This window comes from Phodopus roborovskii, unplaced genomic scaffold (assembly GCF_943737965.1).
Source record: "Phodopus roborovskii unplaced genomic scaffold, PHOROB, whole genome shotgun sequence".
Classification (NCBI taxonomy): Eukaryota; Metazoa; Chordata; class Mammalia; order Rodentia; family Cricetidae; genus Phodopus; species Phodopus roborovskii.
Window position 1 is genome coordinate 25927 of NW_026126423.1, and position 25668 is coordinate 51594.

The window sequence follows — 25668 nt, forward strand, 5'->3', positions numbered from 1 at the left end:
TGTCGTTCTAATTTCTTTCTCTTGCGCTTTCTTTTCGTTTTTCCCTAAAATTAGTAAACAAAACGTTTTGTTATTTCTGTATTTAGACATTCCCAAGATTTCTAATTAAACAAAAGGAAAAAACCAACTATGTTTGTAAACAGTCATGGTTCTATGAAAGCATGTCTCTTCTGTGGATAGAAAAGGGTCAGACAGCAACAACTTTATTTACTCCTGCAATAACTTTACACATAGAGGAAATGACTTTGCAAAGATAATATAAAGCTTCTTTAATGAATAACTGAATATATTATTCAGTAGTATCATTACTGATACTATACTATGCCTAAGAAAAACTTAAAAGAGTTATAAAGAATTTTACTTTCATAACTCATCCCTTAAATGATTTTCTAGTTCAATAATCATTGACAACACTAAAAGAAAATTTCACTAAATTTACTAAAAGAACAGAAATAAAAACCCAACGTTTTTCTAACCTCTTCTAAATCTTGGCATTAGACATGGCTGTAGCCTAAATGCTTTCATGAAAACCTGTTTTAGCCACATCCTTGTCAGGGCAATGTTTGACCTTCCTGTGTTGTTGTTTTATCCCGTATCTAGGACACTGATACCAGCTCCCTTGTCTCAGCTGTTGCAACAGGTGTCCTGCTAGTCAGGCAGCGTTAGGGGGAGAAAAAGATGCTGAGCCTAACATTATTAGTACTGCAAAAAGCAAAGTCACAATTTGTGGTTTTAACAGAAACTCAGTGTTAGCTAATAGCTAATAGCATGCCTAAGCTTATTTTTTCCTAACCAGTTGTAAGGAAGACAGCTATTAAGAGGATATCCCATCCCTGAGTAGGATGTAGCATGCTCTGAAGTACGCACTTCCGAAGTTCTCGCTGTTCTTCCCACTGCTTCTGCTTCATCAGCTTCTTCATCTGCCGCTTAGATATTGGCTCAGTCCCTGCATCTAAGCTTGGCTTCTGCCCATCCTCTTCACCATCACTTACACCTGGCTCTCTTCCCACATTAGGAGTCGCAAGACACACTGGCAGCATCTCAGACGACATGTTGGTTGTTTCTGAAAATCTAGAGAGCAACATTTTTTTTTTACATGAACACATAATTTACAGACACAAAGCAAAAATGACCCGAATGGCCAATAGATGCCAACAAATGTTAAACTCTGTCTATAATAAAAATACAAATTTAGACAGTTAATTCCATGTATGGCAAAGATCTTTGACTTTCACTTAACATGAATTAAGGACTAAAGAAATGGTGATTACACATTGTCATACAGTTTTCCAGAAGGCAAGTTATCTTCTGAGAGTTGTAATACACTGATACTGTCCTAATTAGCTTCAGCTGTCACACTGATAGCCAGGGGTTATGTGAGGAAGCTCAATGGAGGAACTGCCAGATGATGTTAGTCTGGGACCACATCTATGAAGAACTGTCCAGACTGTTTATTGATATGGAAGAGGCCAGCCCACTGTGGGAAGTGCCATCCCTAGGCAAGTGGTCCTGGGCCATATAAAACGCTAACTAAGCGTAAGCATTGGAGTAAGCCAACAATGTCTGCCTGAGTCTGTCATGACTTCCCTCAGTGATGAATTGTGAGCTACAAGCATAAGCCAGTGACTCCTTCCTTAGCTTGCCTTTGGTCAGTGTTTTATCACAGCAAAAACTGGGACACATCTGACCTAGTAATTTATTTTCTTAGAACGCAATTCCCTGAATCAGAAATATACACTAAAATTTGCATTCATTCTAGCATTACTTTTAACTGTGAAAAGTCAGAATTTACTTGAGTGTCGGCAATGTCAGCAAAGAGAGTCAATAAATTATGATTCCTCTATAACATCAATTATGTATACTCTATAAGGTCAGTTACATATATTAAGCAGCCAGTAAAAATACTATTTCCAAATTACTTATTAATAAAGGGGACTATATTTTAAATCTGAGTATTAAAACAAATACTAATATTCATATTATATCAAATTAATTTTAAAAGTGCACATATACACACATCTTCAACTTTTGTTCATTGAAATTTTATAACTTGAATGATACACACAAATTTTCTTTTCAACAAATGTCATTGTATATCTGTAAACACTTTAGGTGGATTAGAGCAAAATATAAAAATTAATTCTGTAATCAGTCTGTGAAATTCTTTGGGTTGGCTGAAATAAATCTCCATTTAAGTCTAACCACATGCATCTCTATCCATAGTAGGTAGAACTGAACTTGCTGATCAAAAGAAAGCTGAATACAGTATGGCTCAAACCCAGTTCTAACAGCAACCCTTCCCAGTAACTGAAAACCTTGGGGGTGAGGGATTCTGAAGGGACCGTGCAGATTGCACACTGTTGACAGTCAGCTCTGAAGGTATTAAATAAAAAAATGTATAGGGATAATGGAAGAAACAAGACTCATTAAACATGAAAAGTGAAAAGCAAAACTAGAATACACAAGAAAACATTTTATGAAAGGAATTTCTGTTTATCCGTGGCAATATTTTTCAGTAGTTCTGTGTGTAGTTAAATAAACCTCCACGATGTTGAGCTATACTGTGAGAATTACAAAAGCCACGTTTTACGACTCACCTACACCAGGGGGAGCCTGTCTTTCACATTTAAATGTTTCAAGTTAAATTTAATTTGACCTATCACAGAATAGTGACATTTCTGAACAGCCTATCAAAAATAAAGAAACACGAATTTACTTTAGCGATTCTCAAAACACTGTGCTGGGTGAGTTTTCTACGCTTTAATTAAGTAAGCCAGACATACTGAAGCAAGTATACGTGAAATGCAGATAAAATACTAGCGGGCTATCTTATTTTGGCTAGACTTTACCAAGACAGCTTCCTCCCGACCGTCTACCGTACCATAAACACACTGTACACGAATTTACCGCAGTTATCTGTTATGCAAAACACGGCACTTTTGAGCATACTTTTAGTTTGGGTCATGACGTACGTCTCGATGGCAGAGTCTGGGAACTCCACCCTGACCCGCAGCGATGCTCAGGGTACATTTTCATTCAGTAAGCCCACTCAAGCAAGTATTTAAGAACATTTTTTTTTTTTTAAGAAAATCTAGAACGAACGTGTGGGATTTTACTGTAGCACAATTAAAAAAAAAATGGATGGCTAATTCATGGATATAGGTTATCAGATGGGGTTATAAAACTCAGAACTGAATGATGACTAAGGGTGTGGAGAGAGCATACATCGTCGAAGGCCAAAGACAAAAACCAGAGCTGTCATCACGCCGGCTAAAATAAAACAGCCCTGGTGTGGTTGTAAGGTTTTCTTTTCGGGAACTGCCAAGTGGCAGTGCCTGCAGGAAGGAGCCAAATGGCCTGCGGTAACCGGGTCCTTTTCTGGGGTGTGTGTGTGTCTGTGTGTGTGTGTGTGTGTGTGTTTCTTTCTTTTCTAACTGTGTTTTAACGCGTTGGTCAGTGCCGCGGTAGCAGGGAAGACTATGCTGCTAGACAAGCGGCCACACTTTAAACACCAAGTGTGTCGGTGACGTCTGGCAGCAGCTGGATCTTAAGACTCGTCCTCGGCTCACCACGAGGCTCAGCCGCAGCTGCAGCAACTGCCCCTCGGCTCCCTCCATCCGACCGCCGGGGGCGCGGGGAAGAGGAAGGCGCCCTGCCCGCTCCCTCAACAAAGCAGCAGCACCGCGACGGGCGGCCCTGCGACCCCGCATTCCTCTTCCTGTCACACTTCCGGCCCCGGCCCCCACCAACAACAGAAACCTGGAGAGCCGCGCGGTCCAGGGCACGCGCACGCGCAGACACACGCCCGCCGTGCCCGCCCCGAGCTTGCTGTGCGTCCGAGAACGCGGCCCCAGCTGGCCAATCAGGACGCCGCAAGGAAGGCCGTGGGGGCGGGGCGGGGGGACGCGCCACCTGACGTCACTTCCTTGCAGAACAGGCAACTACTTCCCAGGCTCTGCCCTCTCCCCCCGGAAGCCCCGATGGCAGCGGCCGGCGGCACGGTGCGCGTTCCTTTAGCATCCGAAAGGACAGCAAAGAGCAGCCGCGCGACAGCCGCAGTGCCATATTTACCAAGCCGCGGGGCCGATGGGGGAACGCCAGGGTGCGGTCAGAAAGCCTTTCTGAAGTGCCCACCGCTCCACGCGTCCGGTCCTCCTCCAGAAACTTCAACTCCCAGAGGCAGAGGCGGTGGTTGCACGCCTGGTTACGGCACTTGCGGATGACGTCATCTAAAGGCGCCGATTACAAACTCCTAGGTTGGGGAGAGGGGCGGAGCTTTGGGGGCGGGGCCAAGACCTAGATTTTGTTGGGGAAGTGGCGGCTACCACGAGGTGTTCTCCCCTAGCGAGACCTGAATTTGTACTCACAGGCGTTAATTTACGTATATGCTCGCGTCGCAAGAGAGTAAAGCCCTACGTATAGAAATTAAAATACGAAACAGACGAAGCGCTCTTCTCGGTGTTGAGAACATGACCTATTGCCCAGATGATTTCTGATTTATATAGGCAAAAGCTACTGACATCACATTGTTTTTTTCCTAAGTGAAGTTATTAGTAAAATGCGTTGAAGTTGGGAGTTTTAAGGTTTATATTTTTTTATATCCTTAGTAAAAACATAAGCTGTATAATCCATTCTTTGGAGGTTTTTCTATGCTATTTTGCAAAACACCAGTGATATTTCATCGTTTGTAATACTTGACCTTATATAATCTTTTGGCTAAATATAGACCAAGTCAACCGCGGGGGAAAAATTAAGCACTTATGTAGATTGACCTTTTTTAAAATTAATTTGCCGTTTTTTGATTGATGACTATTGTAGAATTTGGAAATTAAAAACTATTTTCAACTTTTTAATAGAACTCGTCCCCTTTCAATATTGAAAGGTACAAGGTGTGGAGTTTTCTTTATGCTTGATCTTTGGACATGGTTACAGCCTCTTAGATGAACTCAAACGTCTCTGAATTTAGTGGCAAAACTGAAGCCCTTCCTTAAAATCTCCAGTTGTATTTGGGGTGTGGGCCAGGATTCTGTTGTGGATCTCTCAAGTCTAAAAGATTTCTGTTAACTGAGCATTGGCACAAACTGGATCCATTTGTGATCTGTTAGTAGGACATCTTTTTTCAGCTACCTCCATATCAGGGCAGAGAGTAGCTGAGGAAGGATTAGTAATTGGATATGGAGCCCTTCACATGTAGGTCATTAAATTCAGGCTGGCATAGTAGTGTGCCAAATCTTTCAGCAGCTGTTCAGTTGCCCCATGGGATCTGCTTTATAAATAATGATACAGTTTTAGAGGTAGTGCCTAGCACCCTCGATATTTAAAAGAGGTGGTTGTTGTTGTTTTTATTTTGTTTTGTTTAAGTTATGAGAAAGTCCCCATTTTAATGATGGCAAATTTTGACTGAGTTATTTGATCTTGTAGTTGAAGGATCAATCGGAAGTATTTGGAAAAAAAAGAGAAAAGTACTTGCAGAAAGACAGAAGCATATAAAATGTTTTTAAGGCAAGGTCATGTGGCATGAAGCAGTCATTGATTTATGAGACTCATGTTTAACACATTTAACAGTCATGAATTTGTCCTGGGATTTTATGCAATGATGACTAAATGGTTATTTCTGTCCTAAAGGAATAGGGGCTCCAGAAATGAATACATACTCAAGATGCCTACAGATATAAAGGAACAAGTGAGCACATGGTTTCAGAGATCTTACGATTTTGCTCCATCTTGGAAAGTCAGCAGTTTCGAAATATAAAGAATTTACAACACTGGGAACAGTGAAAAGCAAAGACCAAAACATGATGCTGGTTTTACACAGTGAAAAGCAATGGGTAGAGTAAGGAAGAGAGAAGAAAGCTGACTTTTAAAGATGCTTCTAATTTGAACAATGCTAGAAAGACACTTCCATTAACTGAACCATTTAGAGAACACTAAAAGGAAATTGGACTTTAAAAAAATTAGCAAGCTTGGATTTGAATATTTGTGGAATGCGGGGGATCTGCAGACATCTAAATAGAAACAGACTTAAGACCCAATAGTGCGATGTTTGAACTTTGAGCGGCTAGAAGAAGTTTCTGCAGGTCATGAGCCTACTGTATCTGTAGAATCAGGAATGTAACAAAGGAGAGAGAAGTCACCTGCAGGGAAGCCTGGAGGGTGTTTCCTTTTTAATCAGAGTACAAGCTCCAAGTGGCAATATGGCCCCAATGATAGCAGACCTCAAGTTTTGAAAGAGCAGTCAGAAGTTGAATTTGTGTGAAGTCTGGTTTGTAGGTATTGACACTGCTTTGCTTTGTAAAATACTGAGGAACCATGATAGAAAATAGTACAAGGGTTTCTAGAGAAGTTAAAAATAGAATTACATACAGAAAACTGAGAAAATCATATCACTGCCTCTTAGATACATGCACTGCTATGTTCCTTGCAGCAATCCCCATCATCAAAATAGGGAAACTAATATCTGTCTGAGTTAGCAAATGAATGGAGTAAGAAACTGGTAAATATATACAATAAGCTATTAGCCATGGAAAAACAAGATCTTGCCATCTGCCTACTTGTAAATGAGCTTAGAAGACCTTGTGCTATCAAGTAAGCTAAAATATTTTGTTTTCTCACTTATGTGTGGGAAATAATCAAGTATACAGAAATAGGGGATAAAGCAGTACTTAGGAGGAAGGGGAAGCTCAGGGGAGGGGAGGAAGATGTGAGTCAACATGTAAGATAAGCCAGTCTAGAGAGTAAATGTGTAACCTGAGGACTGCTGGTCATAGAGTTGTTCTGTACACTGTTTTCATATTAAGGAAGTGGTTTTAGCTGCTGTCATCACAAAGGAAACAGAAAAAGTTGCTTAACTATGAAATTGTGAATATGTTAATTTGCCTCACCATAGCAACCTTTTTACTATTCATATCTATCCCATAGTATCATGTATGCCTTAAATGTATGCAATAACATTTATGGAAAGAAAGAGTTTATGTGATTTAATCACAAGTAAATATTGAGCAGCCTAAATAAGTCATATCTGTACACCAGTTTCAGACAATTGGCAGGCAGTTTAAGTTGGACCACACATTGTAAAGTAGGAGAAAAAGCTACAGATAGAACAGAATTTTAGGGCACCAAACATGGTAATAAATGTGGTTATGAGCTTCTCCATATGTTTCGCCACATTGGGCATTCACTAAAAATTCCACTAAAAATTTAGTTAGCTTTAAGTCTGAGTACTCTTCAGCAAGTTGGGAGTGATATGTGGGGGGCAGAGTAACACTTGTGAATACTTTAATTTTAGACTGGAGGGCCCAAATGGACTCAATCTAAAACATGACTTGAAAGGTATCTAAAAAGAAGAAATAGCTTCTCCACTATATTTATTTCTACTGGCACTTTGGTTGAATTAGAAAACAGAGGAAAAACTTCAACGATAACTTAAAGTACCTTATAATTCATAAATATTGAAGATGCTGGGAAGATGCATAGGGAGGAACATTTGTGAACCTCCTGAATCTCCTCATAGAAACAAGTGGAGCATCTGGTGTGGCTAGCTGTCTCAGACTGCTGTATCTAAGGCAAAAAAAGAATCTGAAAGCCCTGGGAACAGGAGGGCCACTAACTGCTGAGCATTTGCTGCAGAGTAAGGGATACTATGTGACACCAACAAGAAAACTAACAGGTGGTCTAGCAAACTCAAATCCAAGGAGAATGTAAAAGAATGATCAGGAAGCTGTGGAGTTGCCACTGTGGAATTGCTAAAACCTGCATATGGGGGTAATGTTCTAAAGCTAAGCCCAGCACCATGGAGAAACTGCTAGGGTCTAAATTGAACAGGAACAGACAGCAGGAAGAAAAAAGACACAGGTACATGTGTGCTATTTTACTAAAGCAACAGAAGGTATTTGTAGTCTTAAGAGTATAAAAGCGGTACCCCCCTCCTTAAAAATACAGATACTGCCCAGCCAGCAAGATGGCTTTAGTGAGTAAGGATGCTTGCTGCCAAGCCTGAGGACCTACATTCAGTCTCCAGGACATTCGTGAGGAAGGTGACTTGACTCCTGGAAGTTGTGCTATTACTCTACCCAGGTCCATGGGTAGGCTCACTCACAGCAAATATTTTTAAGAATACTACACAAAAGGATTATAGTTGGATTTCATTTAAAGGTGCTGCAGTACAAAGTGAACAATGACGGAGATAGAGGAGTAAGACATGAACCCAGTATTTCAGAGATAAAATATGAACAAAACAGAAAATTAAGAAATGGACTGCTTTGAGAAAGGAGAAGTTTGAAGAAAGTAGTGGTTGAGGAAAGAATGAGTATTAAAAAGTGCTTGTGAGCATATGACATGCCCAAAGGCCTAGCTAGTGAAAAGGAAGGAAAAGGAAATTACAGATGGCATGATTGTCTATCTATATAAAAAGACAAAGGTTTCCTAAATCCTCATTTCACTCATTAGCAATTATAGCAGAATTTTAGGACAAAAACGTCAACACACAAAATCCAGTTGGTCTGTGTGTCAGTGATGTAGTCTTATCTTGTAATTAAAACACTTAACCCCATCTTGTGCCATAGATAGAAATCTAATAAATCTGTAAAGAGCTTAAAGAAGGAAATCTGAAAGACTGATGGAAAACTCAAGATCCAAGTAAATTCAGAGATGTTCTCCTGTGCTGGAAATTGAAGACCCTGAGAAAATGGATACCTACCATTCATGTAGCCAATGAATACTGAAAAGAAAAAATCTAAACCTTAACACATCGATGTGGGGCATGTAAGGAACACAAGAGTGAAATTGAAAGAACTCATGATGTGAGTGTGTATGGGACCGGGTGGGGGGGTGTATTCACATGAATATGTGAGTGTGGGTGTTTGTGAGTTCTCCAGCATAAGTGTGTGTGTGTGTGTGTGTGTGTGTGTGTGTGTGGCAGTTTATATGGGGATGTGAATTCAGGTCTTCATACATTACAGACTAAGCCATCTTCCTAAATCCCTGAAAGAACTCTGATTAAACAAACATTTTACTCTGAGTGAATAAAAAATAAGCAACTATAGCAAGACTAAACACAGTAGTATTAGGCTACAGCTCAAAGTGTAGAGTCTGTGATTCTAATGTAAGGGATTAAGTAAGTAATTGGGCAAGAGAAGACAAAATAGCATGCCAAGGAAACCCTATTAATTCATGTCACTACTCCACTGCTAGAGAGAAATGTCGCTCCCTTTTTAGCATCGTACTTTCTTCCAAAGAGTCCAGAATAAAGAATGAGGATAAAAGTTACGAATAATTGTACACGGAGAACTCTTGACACCACTTGTCAGTCCCGGACTCAAAGTAACCATACCACTGATAGATCTCTTCAGTCATCTCAAACCATGTGATAAAAACAAATCTTGAACGAAGTGGTCTTCTACTGGAGAAGCCAAAGTTTCCAACTGAAGGACATTTCACAGAGTACCAAAGAGAATTCCCCAATATTGTCACCGCCAAGAAGAGCCGAAGGGGACATGGCAATCAAATATAATGTATCCTGGATAGGACACTGGAACAGGGGAAAAGACTAACCAAAGGCAAGCACACTCTAGGGCCTTGGAGAGATGGCTCAGCATTGGAGAGCATTTTCCACTCTTGCAGAGGACCCAGTTTGGGTTCCCAGCACTTACATGGTACCTCATGACTGTAATTCTAGTTACTTCTGTGTTTCCTGCACAGGTGGTACAGATAATTATACTCAAGCACAGGCATATATACAAAAAAGTAAAGATCTAAAATAACAAGTATAATCTGAATAGTATGGCTTTTAGCTAACAACTTGATTATTAATATTAAATCTACTGTATGGATGTAAATCCTTAGCCTTAGATGTAATTAGATATAGCCTATATGAGAAATCTTTAACCTATTGTAGTTATGTTTTATGAATCTAAACACAGTTTTAAATAGACTAGGATATACAGAATGTAAGAAAATATAAGTCAGATATGTAAAACAAATTATGAATAAGTATAACAATTACTAGTTAGTATTGGTTTTGGTGAATAATCTTTTAACCTTTTTGTGTTCACATCTCTGTATTTAAACAAGAAATTGTCTCATTTACCTGTATTAGCTATTTAGTAATCTACTTCCAAAATACAGTAGATCTATGAATGAAGATACTTGCATGGTATTTTAAATGGCTCCATATTGAATTGATGAACCTCAATTTGCTGAATTGATTCTTGTGATTGAATAAACATCTAAACTTTCTTGTACCACAAAATGATGTTGTAGACCCAGTTTCTTTGCCACCTGTTCCCACAGCCATTTAGGCCTAAATAAACACACAGAGGCTTATATTAATCACGAACAATTTGACTATTAGGCTTCTTATTGGCTCGCTCACTTAATTATTAACCCATTTCTATTCATTTATGTATTTTCCACATGGTCTTGGACTTACCAGTGATGCCAGGTCCCCTTTCTTCTTCAGCAGATACATGGAGTCTCCAGCTCCTCTCTGCCTCCTCCTTCCCAGCATTCTCCTTGCCTGGTAGCCCCACCTACACTTCCTGCCTGGCTACTGACAAATCAGCATTTTATTAAACCAATTAGTAGAGAAACATATATTCACAGCATATCGAAGAACATTTCCCCCATCATGACGTGACATATTTTGTTATTTTTGTATACTTTATGATCAGTTCAATTACATAAAATATTAACATTTAAAGAGTGTGTTTCCTCAGAGAGTGGCAATGTCTTTGTTCTTTATCTCAGTTTCCAACTTTGGATTAGGGTCACTATTTTCTGCTGAAGTGGTTTTCTTTTGAGACGGGGTCTTACCATATGTAGCCTTGACTGGCCTAGAGCTTGCCATGTAGACAAGGCTAGCCTTCAAAGCACAGAGAATCCCCTGCTTCTGCCTCCAAGGAGCTGGGATTAAAGGTGGGTGCCACCATACCTTGCCTGAAGTAGAATTTTTAAAGATAACTTTTAGAGGGATCTTTTTCCTTTTTTTCTGGAAACATGTTTATTCTGTTTAGGATTTAAATACTTACACAGTATAGAACACTATGCTGATAACTGTGATAGTTGTCAACTGCAGATTAATATTATTCACCCAGCACATTAAAGACATCATTCTAAGACAGTGTTTCTCAACTTTCCTAGTACTGTGAACCTTTAATACGTTTCCTTGTGTTGTGATCCCCCGCCATGAAATTATTTCATTGCTACTTCATAACTGTAATGCTGCTACTGTTATGAATGATAAGTAAATATCTGATATGCAACCCCTGTGAAAGGGCCATTGGACCCTCAAAGGGGTCATTATTCTTTGGTGGTGTCGATAATGACATGATTGTTGGTTCATCTTCCCCTTTTAGGGTGAGCTGCCTTCTTATCTGGCCCATCACATATCACCCTTTCTATTTGTCAGCCTGCAGTTTGATTATGAAGTTCTTGAGCCACTGTGCTCTGTGTGCATGCATGCATGTATTGTACTACTTGGAGTTTGCAGAGCCTCTTAAATCTGTTTGAGGTCTGTATCTATGACAGGAAGAAAAATAGCTCCTCCAAAGTGCTCATGCCTTAATCGGCAGAGAGCATCCATGTTAACTTAGGTCACTAATCAGATGACCGACACCAAGTAAAAAAGACCCTGTTGGGTTATCCACATAGGCCTGATATAATCAACTGTCTACACAGAGGAAGAATCATACAGAAGAGGAAGTCAAGAGTGATCTGAGGCTGAAGGATCCGGCCCTCTCCTGCTGATCTTAAAGGTGTAGAGACTGGGCCCCCGAGACAAAGAACACAGGCAGCTCCCAAAAGCTGGAAGCAGCAAGGGAATAGATTCTCTCCTGAAGTCTTCAGAAAGTGGTACACCATGCCAGCATCTTGATATCAGCCCAGGGGTACTCTTGTAGGAGCTCCTCTGCCTTCCAGGACTGGAGGACAGCAACTATTCACAACAGCTTCAGGGTTAACATGTGCTCTCTAAAGTTCTTGGGGATTCTTCAGGCACTATCCCAAATGCCATCGTTTACCTGCACTCTGTCCTTCCACACTTGACCAATCTTAAGTGTTTTATATCTTAATATACCTTAAGTATTATATACATATTTCTTAAATATTATGTATTGGTGGTTGCTTTAAAACTATCGGCTTCTGATTCTGCTGTAAATCAATTCATTTGTTTACCCTATTGTGCCTAAATGTAATTGAGTTATATTATGTAGACCTTTAAAAGAAATTTGTACTTATGCTCAACATTTAGGCTTGAAGTTTATATTTTAAAAGGGCAATGAAATTGTTTTGTTATTCTTTATTATTTCATCAAAATTAAATTTTTAACTTCTTTATATTCATCTGTTGAAATCTCTTCTACTAGTTCTCTTCTGTCTGATAACCCAGTTCTAAGTGACCAGACATACTATTAGGGTCCTCTCAGATTAGCATGATGCACAAGGGTTTTCTGATTATTGACAAATATATTTATATGTGTTTATGTATGTTTACTTAAGTCTGTTTTGAAAAATGACTTTTTAATCTTAGCTTCCAAATGTCTCATACTTAAGCCTCAATTTTGCTTTCACTGAAGTTAGTAATTTAGTATCTATTTTAACAAAACCTTCAATAATAATTGTTAAAATATATATATATATATATATATATATATATATATATATATATATATACTAACATACCTTAGTATGCAAGTTGCAAGTTCTTAACATAGTATGTTTCTCAGAATTCTGTCAAAATGCTAAGTCCCTTACTAAATTAGAACAGTATGATGTTTTAAGAGTAATTTAAAGTGTCCTAAGTTTTCCTTCCTCCCTTCCTCCCTCTCTCCCTCCCCGTCCCTCCCTCACTCACTCCAGTGTCACACTCTTTTCTAAGAACAGAGCAAAATGTTCTGATGACACAGATAGACTTCTCTTCTCAGGGCTATCTTACATCCTGACTTGCCACGTCTATATCTAATAGGGTAACTCATTTCCTTTTAACCTTTAATGGGCTAAAGTTCATCTATCTTCTAATCTAGGGAAATAAGTTAACTCCTAACAATCTATGATACTCAACAGAACACAACTGCACTTTGGAACCAGTAATCTGCCTTTAATTTCAAGCATTCCTCACTTGTCAAGGCAACATGGTATTGTGGCAGGGCTGGGTACCACCGAAGGGATTTTAGTGTATTGTCTCCCTCTGTGCTGACTAGGACAGATCAGTGTATTTTCAGCCTGGAGTACCCATCACAAAAACAGTTGTTCTATCAACTTCCACATTAAGTTGTCATATTTAAGAACATCCTCTTTAATTAATAACAATATCAATTGTTCAAAAATTCAATTTCTTATGTAATCCCAACTTTAATGTTTTTTTAAGCAAGCAAAGATTGCTTTTTAAGCAATCAAGTATTGCTATGTTCCTTAAAGTAGTTTTAATCAAGTAACCTGAGCCAAAAGGAAGTGACTGTTGTGATGGCCAAATGTACAGTACAGTATTAAGGCCAACTTTTGTTACTTCGTTCTGTGTTGACATCCTTTCCTGCTTCATGTGCCATGCAAACCAGCTGGTGAGTTTAGGAGATGTCTCTCACATATACTGTACATGGCTTGCTCTGTGTGACAGAGCAATCAAGGCAAGTTCTGTGACTGTGGAAGTGTTTGCCCTTCTTAGTTCATCTCAGCAAAACAATCATGATACATCTTCTCCCATGTCTTTGTAAAAAGAGAACTATATGCCAAATATAAATGGATGATGTTGTGACCAACAGAAGCAGCCTATTGCATGTCTTGTGTTGAATGATTACTGAATGTTGTGCGTCCTAGTGGAAATCAAATGCTCAAATGAAACAGCACTCCCTTGATTAGGTAATAGTGATATGCTCTTTATTGGTTGGACTCTGATACAACCTCCTGACAACGACTAGAACTTTACCCAAAGAGACACGTATCGCACACCACATACTCTACGATAGCTGTAAATGTATGCAACTGTGACTGAGATGAAAATACAAGACAGTTCTTACATTCAAAATAGGTCTTGGCTGAAATACATACGTATGTGAGCATAACATAAGTGACTATGAAGGCCTTTTATATCTACCTATCTAATACTGTGGACACATCTGGAGATCTATTCAAATTAAAGCAAAGCGAGAAAGACCTTGTAGCACATGTGTTTAAATCCAGCACCTGGGGAGATAGAGACAGGAGGATCACTGAATGGAAAGCCATTCTGTTTTTCCCCTGGAGGTCCAGGTCAGCCAGGTCTCCACAGTAAAGTGTCATGTTTAAAAATTATGGTAACAAGGTTGCAGAAACACATAGACAGCTGACCTGAACAAGGAGGAGCTAAAGGCCCCCCCAGACTGATAGCTGGGAATCCAGCATGGGACTGACTCAGGCCCCCCTGAATATGGGTCTCAGCCAGAAGGACTGAGCAGTCTAAGGGACCTCAGACACTGGAACCAGGATGTATTCCTGGTGCACAAAAAGGACCTTGTAGACACATCCCCCATGGAGGGATAACTGCCTTAACCTAGAGATAGGAGAGAAGTCCCAGTCCCTACTTCAAATGACCTGTCAGATCTACTTGACCCCAACTGGATGGCATTCCCCTACATATGGAGTTGGGGTGGGGGGGAGGGGAGGGGAGGGTGGTCAGGGTGCATGTGAGAGGGCAGAGAGGGTAAGAGGGAGGGAGAGGGAACTGGGATTGACATGTAAAATAAAAATAATTACAAAAAGAAAATAAATATGATTTATTATTTAAAAAAAGAAAAAATATGGTAACAACAGCAACTAAATAAAAAGGAAGTGCCAAGCACTTTCATTGTATATGAATGCCTGGTACCCTGTAAAGCTGTGTGTGTGTGTGAGAGAGAGAGAGAGAGAGAGAAAGAGAGAGAGAGAGAGAGAGAGAGAGAGAGAAAGAGAGAGAGAGAGAGAGAATGCCTTTTCTGTCTGGCCCCAGGAAAACTGGTAATAATAAATGAAGTCCTACTCTTAAGAGAAGATTAAATTAATTTTCACCTTTCAGTTTTGCATATGAAATGCACATTAAAGGAAAAGTTTCAGTTTGGAGGGTTTTAAATTTTACATTTCCTTTTGCAGCCCTATTGCTTGCTATCTCGTTTACCTAAATTGTCTAAGAGACCTAAGCTCCAGGTTAGGGGAGAACCCATTTTCTATGTAAAACATGGCCATGAGTCTTTTTCATAGATATTCCAATAACCCTTGGTACCAGAGTTTCTTTGTCTGCCTCCCCTCCACAGACATACCATGCCACTTCATGTTAGAAGTGCGCCTGTTTCTGCCAGGACTCTGGCAGTTACCAGTGGCAAGTGTTGGCTGACTCAGCTAGTGTGCCTTTAACTATACAAAGGCGTTCGCTTTAAAGAGATTTCCTAACAAATATTCTGCTGCAAAAATGGTGAGAACTGGAGCTCATCCTCTGAATCTCTTGGAAGTGCAACTCAGGCAGGCATATCTCTGAGAGTCTGAGGCCAGCCTGGTCTACAAAGTGAGTTCCAAGACAGCCAGAGCTATACAGTGAAACCCTGTCTTGAACACCACCACCACCACCACCCCCCAAAAAAAAGAAAAGAAAGAAGGAAGGAAGGAAGGAAGGAAGAAAGGAAGGAAGGAAGGAAGGAAAAGAAATCCAACTCAGAAAAGACAGGATTCTGGTCCCCAGTCTGGGGACCCGAATAGTGTTCCCTGTTGGTGCAGAGGTCTGCTCTGGTGCCTTCAGTTGTCCTTCTAACACATTCATGGTGGCCTCCCTGGTCTGTTCCAGCCTCTGTAGTTTCACAGTCTTAGAACAGTTAGCCACATTTCCGGCATAGAAGAAGGTCTAATACAATATTATCTTTATCAGTGGTGGTCTGACTTAGTTAAAGTTATAAAGGTAAGAGTGGTTTTTATAATGGTTTGTGACTAGTATAAAAATTAAAAAATAAGTCAGGTTGTGGTAGCCCACCCATTTAATCCCAGCGTACAGGAGGCAGAGGCAGGGCTGATCTCTGTGATTTTGAGTCCAGCCTGGTCTACACAGAGCGAGTTCCAGGACAGCTAAGGCTACAAAAGGGAAACTGTCTCAGAAAAGGCCAATAAATAAATAGATGAATGAGCAGATGATGTGTTCTGGTTCAGTCGGGTTCAGTGGGGTTGGGGCTAACTGGACTTCCCTCTTTTTATTGTAATCAGGGAGATATTCCAACAGGCAGTTAATGTTCTAGTTTTGGTGATTTTGTACTTGAGCAGGAAAGTATCACAACCAGGATTTCTGTTTGCTTTATTTTTGTTTGTTTGTTTGTTTCTTTGGCCCCTCGGTGCTTCTGCATCTGAAGGAGTATGAACTGGTTTAGTTTGTCTCTCAAGACCTCCTTGATTTCCTTTCTTGAATGAAACACATTTCTTAAAAGTGAAAGACCAAAAGCTATAGCCCACCAATGTTTAATCATTAATAGTCAGCCCTTCCATGAACTTAGGTCCTGATTTTGGAGTTTGGAATCTGACCTTTCCCCTATAGATAAACAGTTGTCGCAGATTCTGAGGAGGGTCACTTCCTTGCTGGCTGCCTCCAGAAGAGTCGGCTTCTCAGCGACTCCTGGGGAGTGGATGCAGCAGAGGATAGCCAGGCAGCATGATCCTCCTCGCAATCCTTTTCCTCTGCTTCTTCTCCTCCTACTCTGCCTCTGTTAAAGGTAAGTGTGTGTGCCATCTCCTGAACTTCAGTCGTGTGTGTGTGTGTGTGTGTTTGTGTGTGTGTGTGTGGTGCCTAAGTACACAATTTTTTGGAAAGTATATAAGGTTGGAATATTTGGGGGTAAGTGAATAAGTGGAAGTGAAAAAATTTAATTTCTGGCTCTGTTTTACAAGAGTGGAGGCCCCTTTTTGTTTCAGCCCGCCATCCCCTAGACCAGTGTGTTTCTAGCTTGGGTTTGTTATTCCTGGAAAAAGATTTGAGCTATTGTTACCTGCTGCTGACAGACACACAAAATGCAGGGCCTTCATTTGAATTGTAAAATAGGATTTAAAAACCAGTTCCGAAATTTACATCTAGTTGCTTAGCAATGGACAGCAAGAAGAATCGTACCCAATTTGGGGATGGGTGGGTGGGGGAGAGACATTTGACTGCCAAAGCCTTATGAATGAAATGGTATAACATTCTGGAATTCTGCTGGCATTCAAAGGGCATAGAATAATCCAACTCAGTGAATTAAAGAAAATAAAGCTCTATAATATGGATTTAAGAAATAAGACATCTTTAAAAATAGTGTTACTAGTTAACCGTTTCTGTTTTAAGACAAAAATACCTTTACACACACAAATTGATAATATCAGAAAAAAACAGGAGGAAAGAATTTCACAAGGAATGGTTTCAAATGTATTGATAGGTAATCTATGAGTCCACCAGTTTATAAACTCTTCGGCCTTCAGATTGTTGCCTTGTGTAAAGATGCCACTTTTTTATAGCTCATAAAAAGATATACTGTTAAAACCAATCGATCTGAAGGCACATAAACTTGTAAAGTTTGGGATAAATGTGACTTTTGATCATAAAGTGAAGTTTGCCTTGAGAGTTTTTGTGTGTATGAAATTTCTACATGGAAGAGCTGTTATTACAGCAAGATATAGAGGGCTACAATTCAATTATTTCACCTGAGCAAATATACTCTTAAACTGGAGCAAATGTTCTTAGCATTTTCAAAAATCATTAGAGTCTAAGAGACAACCCTTCCTAAGGCGAAAAACAAAAACTTGTAAATCACATTTGACTTGGAACTGTTAGAAGGCAGTGTTTTACTGTTTGTCTATGATTTAAACAGTATACTATAGAGCCCCACATTATGATTACTTTTGAAAAGTGATGGTGATACAGTAGTTACTGTGGCTTCTTTCTAAATTCCCATTCTGTAAAGGAAACACAGCAAACACGCGCATGTTTGCGCACACACATACACACACAGTCATAACACATGCGAGCACACACCAACAGCATGCAGGCATGCCTCCTGCGCATGGGGAAAATGTGGCCTAGAGCATGACAGTTTGTTGTGTACAAGCTCAGTGACAAATCCAGGTTTTCAGAACTGAAAGCTTGTGCAACTGAAAGGCTGTCTCCAATAAAACACTATGAAAATATCTTGTGCTTACAAAGGTTACTGAGAAAAGATAAGGACTGTGTACAGGTGGCTCGGGCCCTCTTCCCTTCCAAAGTCTTACAAGAACCCTGGGCAAGTGAGGGGCCCAGAGCTTCTGCTTCTTCGCAGGAGTTTCTGAATTTCGTTTCAAAGACCTTCTTACACTAAACGTCACAAGATACAATACAGGACTGTTCTTTCCATCCACATGGAGTAGCCTTTGTTTGGTGTTAGAGGAACATGATTTGACTGTAGATTCTTTGCCTCTGCAATTGATATTTAACCAGGAAAGGACATGAGACAACTCTACCTTCCTACTAACCTTAGGATGAAGGTAGCATGGAAGGCAGTCTGATTTATTGAGTGTGAACTTGTAGGCCCAAGTTTCCCCTGGCTGTAATTGACTGCAGGGCAATAATGGAGCTGTTCTCAGTGCTGACCCGGGTTGGTTTTGTTTTGTTTTTTAATGTAGGGCTTTTACTTTCCATTTGTTTTGTCACCTCTACCCTTCATATTGGCTTCCTCATTTCTGGTCTTCACTGGTCTCTGACCCCACCCTGGTTTCTAGTCCATTTGCATTAATCACATCCCATCTCTCCTATCTGCCTTACACTTTTCTACCAGATTCTTAAACTCCTCCTCTTCCCTTACCTCTGAAGCCTCACTCTTACTTACCTCTGCTTTGCCTCCTTGTTTAAGCCAGTTAGCAGGGCTATTACACTGCCTCGACTTTTCGAACAAAAAATGCATTATGTCTACCCTAAAGAGCAATAGCCTAAAATTGAACCTAAGTCACTCGTATTTCAGATGCTCAGTGTTGCCAGATCCCTGAAAAGAATCAGAGAAAGATCAGGGGTAGAGTCCCAATTAACACTGAAGCACAGTCCAGCTGTTTGGATCATCTTAAACTTGGAGCATTTGATGGGAAGGACAGACACTTGAGGCCTGTAGACAGAGGTCAGGGAAGCCGAGGGAGAGCAGGGCCCGTCCTGCTCTAGGCTTCACTCACGGTCCCAGTGCAGTCAGGAGCTGGTATGTCCCATGCTCCTTGTTCCTGGTAAAGTAAAAGCTAAGAAAACATCAGCACACTAGCTCTGAACGCCTTCATAAAACCTAAACCTCTGAGTCCACACCGTGTGGGGGGCTGAATTTAGAGTCAGTCTTTGTCAGCTCTCCTGTACCGCTTATCTTTCACAACCGCTGTGAGGATTTGATAAGACAGCGTGCAGTACTTTTGTGCCCTGTATGGAATTTGATAGATCTCTCTCTCTCTTAACTCCATCTTCCTTCTGTATCTCATGCCCCAGGCTTGGCTGACTTGTTGTTTGCACTTTGTTTTGTGTGATGCCAGCTCACACTCATCTGTCACCTGCCTCTTCTGGATGCCTATTGAAACCCTTGTCCTCCCTTTGAACCTTGGTCAGCTTCCTATCTCAAACTCCAGGCGTCTGGACTTGTCCCTGATGAGTCTCCCGGATGCCCGAGGCACCCATTCAACCTCCTGGTCTTCATCTGTGTTGTTTACTTAGTCAATTCCATTTCTTGCTGCACTTGGATCTGCATGAGCCCTCTCTAGGGCCTTTGCACTTGCCACTCTCTTTGAGAATGGAGTGGGAGGAGCGGAGTGTGACTCTCGCTACAGATGCTCATGTGGCCAGCCTAAAGCTGACCTTGCCTCACAGAGGCATTCCCTTTCCCGGTAGATTTGTCTCTATTAGCATGCCTGCCATTCTATGGTATTTCCTCATCCACTTATTTATCTATATTCTATTTTCTAGCTCCTCGTCACATAAATATTAGCTACATAAAAGTAGAAAATTTGTCTTCTTGTTTGTTGACATGGTAGTTGACTCTAGAAACTTGCACATATCCCAGGAGTTTCTCGGAGCATCATTGGTAAAGGAAAGAAGGAATTCCCAGCTCCTTTCCTAGGAATGAAAGAGAACTCAGTCTAAAATTTTAAGGGTTTGTAGTAAAGAACATGATCTTTAGGAGCAGAGTTGCCACCATGTCACCATTTTTAATTACCTGAGTAATCCTGAGAAAATGGTGTAATCTCATCTAATGAAGAATAGCGATGCCCACCTCAGAGCCAGAAGTCTGGTGCAAAATTCTAATCCAAGCACCTGGAGCAAAGGGCAAGAGAAAGAAGAGTTCTAGGCCAGCCTGGGATACATAAAGAGACCCCGTCTCAAAATGGACTGACCAAGGCTGAGCTTACTAAATTTTTATGAATGTCAGCACATAATCTTGAGGCAACGTGCGTTGGTTTCTTTTTCTTGGAGACTATGCAGTTGTAGCTTGGGGTGGGTGGGCAGAAGCTGATGTAGACTAGGCTGGCCTCAAACTCATAGAGATCTACCTGCTTCTGTTTCCCAAGTGCTGGGATTGGAGGCATACTCCACTACCCCTGGCTATGTGCATACTCCTCAAGGGGAAAGTAAGTTATGACTCTGTGGTAGAGTTCACTGACAAAGTAACTCCAGTGACTCCAAGGAAGAAGAGATACACTGAATCCTTGACTGAATCTAGTGAGCGACACAGGAAATATACAAGGCCAGCTTATGTGATCATAAACATGTTGTTTCTGAGAAAACTGTAATCCTTCCCCTTTCCGTGTCTTGGGAATGGGTTAAATTGAGCTGGGGACTGCGTGAACATCTCCTTTTGTAGATTCTTTGGCTCCTAATACTGACTTCCAAGGTATTTGATTAAACCCCCCTGTCCAAATTAAAGCTCATCTTAAAATTTTAGGTAATTCATTGTCTTTTTTTCAGGCACAATTAATTTAAACTTATTTATAGCTGGCTCTTAAATATTTTCTTAAAAATATTACTATACAATAATATACCTGGGTACAGATTTATTTTATTTTTATTTATTTACTTTTGGTTTTTGAGACTTGGTCTCATATTGTAGCCTAGGTTGGCATGGGACTCACTATGTAGTTCAGAGTTGCTGGGAATCATTATATAGCCCAGGCTTCCCTCAAACTCATGGGCATCTTCCCAGCCCTCAAAGTGCTGGGGTTATATATATATATATATATATATATATATATATATATATATATATGGGGTTATATATATGAACCACCACAACCACCACTGGAATGTTCTTTGGACAAGTTTGATAATTAAGCTTATAGCGAAAACTACAAAAGAAAAAAATTCTTTAAGAGCAGCAAGTACACAAATGAAAGGATTTTTTTTTTGTGTGTGTGATAACTAACACTTTTTGACCCTCAGCTGCTGGATTTAAAAATGTATTAATTACAGTGTGGTAAAGATGGACCGGTGCTTTGATTAAAAGCACTTGTTGCTCTTCCAGAGCTGGGATTGGTTCTCAGCATCTGCATGGTAGCTTACCACTATATTTAGCTACAGTCCCAGCATACCCAATACCCTCTTCTGGCCTCTTTGGGCACCGCATGCATTTAGTGTACATAGATGTAGCCAAACCACCCATGCACATATAATTTTAAATAATTACAAATGATCTCACTGAATTTGCAAAGCAATTCCAGCCAAGACCTCTGCTTGAACTTTTAGTCAACTGATTGAAAGCAACGTGATTGTTGCTTTAAAAACTGTCTTATGTTCAACCAGGGCAATATGAAGATGACTTGATAATGGATATAAACACCAGTTTTCTGAAATGGAAGCTTGTTGTATGCTTGTCAGTTAACTTACTTATTTGTGGTTTTTAAGTCGATGCTTTTAGCAGACGGAGAAGCACACCATCACAGGTGCTTGCTAAGCTCCACTGAGCTGGAAGGATGCGCCCCGTGGTAAGACAGTATGTTCTCAGGCCTGACAGGTGCCTGGCAATTGAAACTTGACCTGTGCCCCTCTTTAATGTAGGTCACACAACTGGTCTCTCATTAAATAATGAGCGGCTATACAAACTCACCTACTCCACGGAAGTGTTTCTTGATGGGGGTAAAGGAAAAGTGCAAGACAGCGTGGGCTACCGGATCGCATCTGATGTGGATGTTGTGTTACTGTGGAGGAATCCTGATGGCGACGATGACCAACTGATCCAAGTCACGGTGGGCATTTTCTACGAAAAATGAAACAAACAAACAGCACTACACTAAGATTAGGTGTCAGAAATACACCACCCAGCAGCACTTGCTCGTGCTACTGGTTATGCTTGGCTTAACAAGTGAGGCATCCACAACTTTGAAGTTGTTGCTCATCAATAGTGAGTTTTCTCCAAATTGTTGAAGTAGGCTGCTCCATGCTGCCTAGTGACTGAAGTCTGACCTCCAGTTCCCTATACCGTCTTAATAAGAATAGGGACATTGTCTTGGAATCCATTCAAATGTCCTGGGAGGAAGGGATTTGCAATGGATGTCACACAAAGAACTGAAATGGAGATGCATTAGGGGAGGCCTCGTTCAACAGGTAGATGTTAACAGGTCTGATGAGGGGCAGAGCCTCTTATAGAAGGAACCAAACACTCCACAGGATGACAGCCTTTGGTCAGCCATGATGGTTTAGATTTGTAGGACTTTATAATGTTGGTATATTGTAATCCTGCTTTCCAGGAAACTAATAGCAATGGATTGCTTTTAAAGTTACGTTCTCTTCTGCAGGTTACTGTTAAATAGGTCCACTGGCCCAAGTACATTGAGCAAATAGCTTTTTTATAGTAAGGTATATTGTTTATTGCAACAGGGTTGACAATTTGTTGCTATTTCTTTGGATGTTTCCAGTGGTTGTTGTATTTTCAAAGTTAGATCAAGACATTACCATGCATTCCTCTGAGTCACTGTCACTAGGACAGCAAGCTTCTCTGCAGAAGACCTTGCCTGCATCTTATTCTGTAACTCAGCTGTTCACCTTTCATTTTATAAACACAAGGAGGCAGAATGGGCAGAAATGTTTTCAGACACATCACAGACAGGGAGACGATGAGGTAGACAACAGCTGTCCAAAATCGGTCCGGAAAGTGACAGTGACACAAAGGGCCAAATTCAAGTCGCATATGTTATAACTCAAGATCCCAGAGTTAAGTGTTGTCACTTTTGACAAGTTAAACCTTCTCTGTTTTAAAGGGAATGGCAAGGAGAAGCGCCATAGCTTAGTTAAGGCACTTGTCGAGAAATGTGAGTGACAAGTCCTGTGAATCCACATTTTGGAGACATGACAGCCTCGATTGGTTGCCTTTACCACTTTATTTTTAAGAGGCAGTTGTGGAAATTTTTTCCTAATAGTTTCCTTTTCTTGACCTTAGATAACGGCCGTCAATGTTGAAAATGTGAACCAACAGAGAGGAGAGAAGAACATCTTCAAGGGCAAAACTACCCCTAAGATCATAGGAAAGGACAACCTGGAAGCTCTGCAGAGACCCATGCTTCTTCATCTAGTCCGGGGGAAGGTAACGTCTGAGCTTCCCTTCAGCAGGCAGGGCTCTAAGGGAACCATAGTGTTGCTGCTTAAACATCTCCAGAGTAAATCAAATCATGCTCTCAATTCTATTTCCTAGCTGCTCTCTCTCTCTCTGTGTCTGTCTGTCTGTCTCTCTCTGTCTGTCTGTCTGTCTCTCTCTCTCTCTCATTAAAGCCTTGCAACAGAATGAAGTATTGACTTATGGATGAGGAACATTGCTTGGTAAGTGCATCTCTTACTACCTACTAAGTTAGGAAGGATTGCAGAGCTAGTGTAGCATAGAGAATCATTACAGCACATTAGATAAGTTCAGGAAAGGGGGCAGATTAGATCAGAAGGTCAGAGCTTGGGTAAATAATGGAACTTGTGAGGATATCTGTCTGGGCAAAGCACATGTTGCTGTGTCATGTTGAAGACACAGTGGCTTTCAAAACGTTGAGACATTCTTTATAAATATGACTTGGAAGAGCATTAAATTTTGCACGGTGATGGATGAATATTATAATATCCACCTGGAAGCCCAGTATGGAAATTCTGTAAGTTTTCAGGAATTTTACGTATGATTTAACTCTAGCCTATTTTAAGGTGTTAATATGTTGGAACTGAGAAGCAATTGTCAACAGCCCATTACCAGGCATTCCATGTTGTGGTTTTGGAAAGCTGTGGGTGTTCTATTCACACAGGAAGATGTGAGCTCAAGTGCAGCCATGAAGTAGAAAAACAATAGGGAGATATAGGGAGAGTTACAGTTGTCATTTAGCCTGTCTCCAACGTTCAACTTTCTCCCTCGAAATCATGATGAGAAGTAGTTTAATATAAAAATGCCAGAAACCTCTAATGCAAACCAGGATGCACATTTTGGTTATGAAATCCTGAAAGAACTCAGAGGTGGGCATGTGCTACCCTCACATAAAATTCAAACTCCAGTCTCAGAGTGCCTTTCGCTTTCTCCACCTGACAGAACCTTGCCTTGACTCAAGCTTTGTTCATATAGCCCGCTTCTTGGTGACAGCCACACCCTCTTGGCCAGCTGGAAACAACACCCTTAGTGCTTTGGAACTCAATCATCGCCTCCCCTTTTTTCTTTAGCCATCCATATTCATTGCTAGTTTATAACTTTCAGCAGAGAAAATGCCCAATCCTAATTATATTTCAGCCCATCTACTCTGGGCTCCATGTCTCTTTTCCCCTCCCCCAGAGTATCTCCACCTTGTGCTGATTGGTGTATCCATAAAGCTTCCCCTAACATCCCCCAAAGCCCACCATTTCTATTCAAATTTCGTCACAGTGCATTACAGTTCTCTGTCTTCTGTCCACGGTAGCAGCAAGTTTCGTGAGCAACAAGCACGTCTTTCTCTTATTGCATTCAGCAACGTGAAAATTCAGTGAATGTTTGTAAAGGGTTAGACACAAAAGTTGATGTGAGGCTAAATGGTCTTGGCGTATGATTCAGTTAGTGGTAAGAACACGGAATGCAGTGCTTAGAGCGTGCTGAGCTCTGCCTGAAGACACCAGGAACGTTGTCCCCTGTGCTAGTCACAGACCTAGGAGGTGGCTGCTGTGTTATCCTCCTGTGGCAGACGAGGAACTAGAGTTCTGAGAAGTTAAGAAAGTTTCCAAAGGGCACCGAGCTGACAGGTCATGAAGCTGACATTTCAAGTACAGTCTAGGCCGTAACTTCTATGTTCCGTTGTTCTCTCATTGTCCCCCTGGCTGACTTGAAGAATTCTTTACTTTATTGTTCACCGCGTGTATTTACTTACTTGATTTGCATATGGCTCAACTTTATTAACACAAAACACAGGTATTTTCTTCTCTGCATCTCCAAAGTGGCAAGCTTCTTGAGTCTATTAAATATTGATTGCATTTATGATCTTAACTGCAACCTGTGAATTTTCAGTGTCTTTGAAAGGAGCTGAGTACAAAGTCTTGTTACACACACACATAAGAACTCGGTGCCCTCACTGATCAAAGGCTGGATAAAGCTGCCACATCACTCTTTCAGTGCCAGTCCAATGGCAACTGTGGTCTGTGATGATTTGCTGTAGCCACGGGTTAAAGTACATTATTATATATCTCTCAATTGTACAATAAAATAGCCAGAGAAGGCTCGACCCTGTAGACTAAGATGTCAAAGGGAATTCC

At 40.7% G+C, this 25668-nt stretch overlaps 1 protein-coding gene and 1 long non-coding RNA gene across 2 annotated transcripts in view; one reads left to right on the forward strand and one right to left on the reverse strand.

Moving 5' to 3' along the window:
• Positions 1 to 26: 26 nt before the first annotated feature.
• On the reverse strand, positions 27 to 4092 carry LOC127222949 (uncharacterized). Its single transcript, XR_007834603.1, has 3 exons — positions 4072 to 4092; positions 868 to 1071; positions 27 to 44 (listed from the first exon to the last, which is right to left on the reverse strand). It is a non-coding gene; the product is annotated as an uncharacterized LOC127222949 (long non-coding RNA).
• A 12457-nt stretch (positions 4093 to 16549) lies between these two features.
• Mttp (microsomal triglyceride transfer protein) overlaps positions 16550 to 25668 on the forward strand; it is a 39775-nt gene continuing 30656 nt past the window's right edge. Inside the window, exons 1-3 of the mRNA XM_051185426.1 lie at positions 16550 to 16687; positions 21991 to 22178; positions 23369 to 23512. Of these exons, the coding sequence (XP_051041383.1) occupies positions 16627 to 16687; positions 21991 to 22178; positions 23369 to 23512 (393 nt within the window). The 5' untranslated portion in view covers positions 16550 to 16626. The remainder of the gene's footprint in view (positions 16688 to 21990; positions 22179 to 23368; positions 23513 to 25668) is intronic.